General features: G+C 36.2%; 1 protein-coding gene across 1 annotated transcript in view; it reads left to right on the top strand.

Annotated features, from left to right (window-relative positions):
- Window positions 1-1,077, top strand: part of LOC21406531 (actin-related protein 8) — a 6,191-nt gene extending 5,114 nt beyond the window's left edge. The window contains exons 10-12 of the mRNA XM_024162978.1: window positions 269-399; window positions 546-664; window positions 871-1,077. Coding sequence (XP_024018746.1) covers window positions 269-399; window positions 546-664; window positions 871-948 — 328 coding nt within the window. The 3' untranslated portion in view covers window positions 949-1,077. The remainder of the gene's footprint in view (window positions 1-268; window positions 400-545; window positions 665-870) is intronic.
- Window positions 1,078-1,272: the final 195 nt, after the last annotated feature.

Genomic DNA, 1,272 nt, shown 5'->3' with positions numbered 1-1,272 from the left:
GTTGGGGGGTGTTTGGGGGGTTGGGGAAATGTGTCTGAGAAGAAGAAACTTTGGAAAGAAAATCGAGACTTATCTGAAGAACAAACTATGCATCTTACTTCAGAAACACCCGTTATTTCTTTCATATTTGGTATGTCTACCTCATACTATTCTGAATAAAAATATAAAAAATATTTAATAGGAAATGCTCTCAAGATTGCGTTAAATATTCTTGAAAAACCATTTTCTCAAGTGGTGTGTCTAGAGTCTTTTGTTCTTCTTGGTACAGGCGTGCAATGGGTTTGCACCAGGCTGTAGCACTTTGTATGGACCATTGCCATGCTGCAGAATTAGCAAGTGATGATTGGTTCAAGACCATCGTACTGACAGGAGGAACTGCGTGTTTACCCGGACTGGCAGGTGTTTTCCAATTTCTTACATTGATCTTCATCTATTTTTCTACGGAAAGGATTTATTTGTTTTAGTATATCTTTCTAATCCACATGGGATGAATCGTTTATTGATTGTATTAAACTTGTAATTCTTTTTCTCAACACCAAATTCAGAGAGACTAGAAAAGGAACTGCATGGACTTCTCTCTCCGTCTTTGTCGAGCGGAATAACGGTCCTTCCCCCACCATATGGTGCGGATACGGCATGGTTTGGGGGGAAACTTATCAGTAATGTAAGCTGCATTGCCAAGTAAACATGTTTGGATATTAATGTCATCTTAACCATTGTATTCAGTTAATTCTAAAACATGAAGTTGAGTACTATTTTTTATACATAATAACAAATTGATTCTCTCCATTCTTTAGAGTTACTAGTTTTAAGCGTTTGGTTGGTTTCATCGTTTCATAATGTTAGTTCACTCTTTGATTATTCATACAGTTGAGCACCTTCCCCAGTCCCTGGTGCGTGACGAAAAGGCAGTTTCGCCAAAAATCGAAACTCAACCGCCCATGGTGACTGCCCCCATTCATGTTTTAGCCTAGTATATTATACAGCTTATAAGCAAGCACTTCCAGACAAGTGGATATCGACCACATCTTGTGAAGACTTCCAACTATACATCTTTCCAACATATAATTTCCTACAGTGGGATATATATAGTGTATTCTTTATCGACTGTAATTATCAGGGAAAGAATAATTTTGTTGTGTGCAATATGTGCAAATAAATTATTAATGTCACTGAAACTACTGTTATGCTGAAGGGAATTGCTGGTTTTCTTTTTTTTTTCTTTCTTTTTTCTTTTTTTTTTTTTTTTTTTTTTTTTTTGTTTTTTCAGCA

Source organism: Morus notabilis, unplaced genomic scaffold (assembly GCF_000414095.1).
Source record: "Morus notabilis unplaced genomic scaffold, ASM41409v2 Scaffold337, whole genome shotgun sequence".
Taxonomy (NCBI): domain Eukaryota; kingdom Viridiplantae; phylum Streptophyta; class Magnoliopsida; order Rosales; family Moraceae; genus Morus; species Morus notabilis.
Note: the sequence above shows the minus strand (reverse complement) of the source record. Positions and strands in the feature narration are given on the sequence as shown.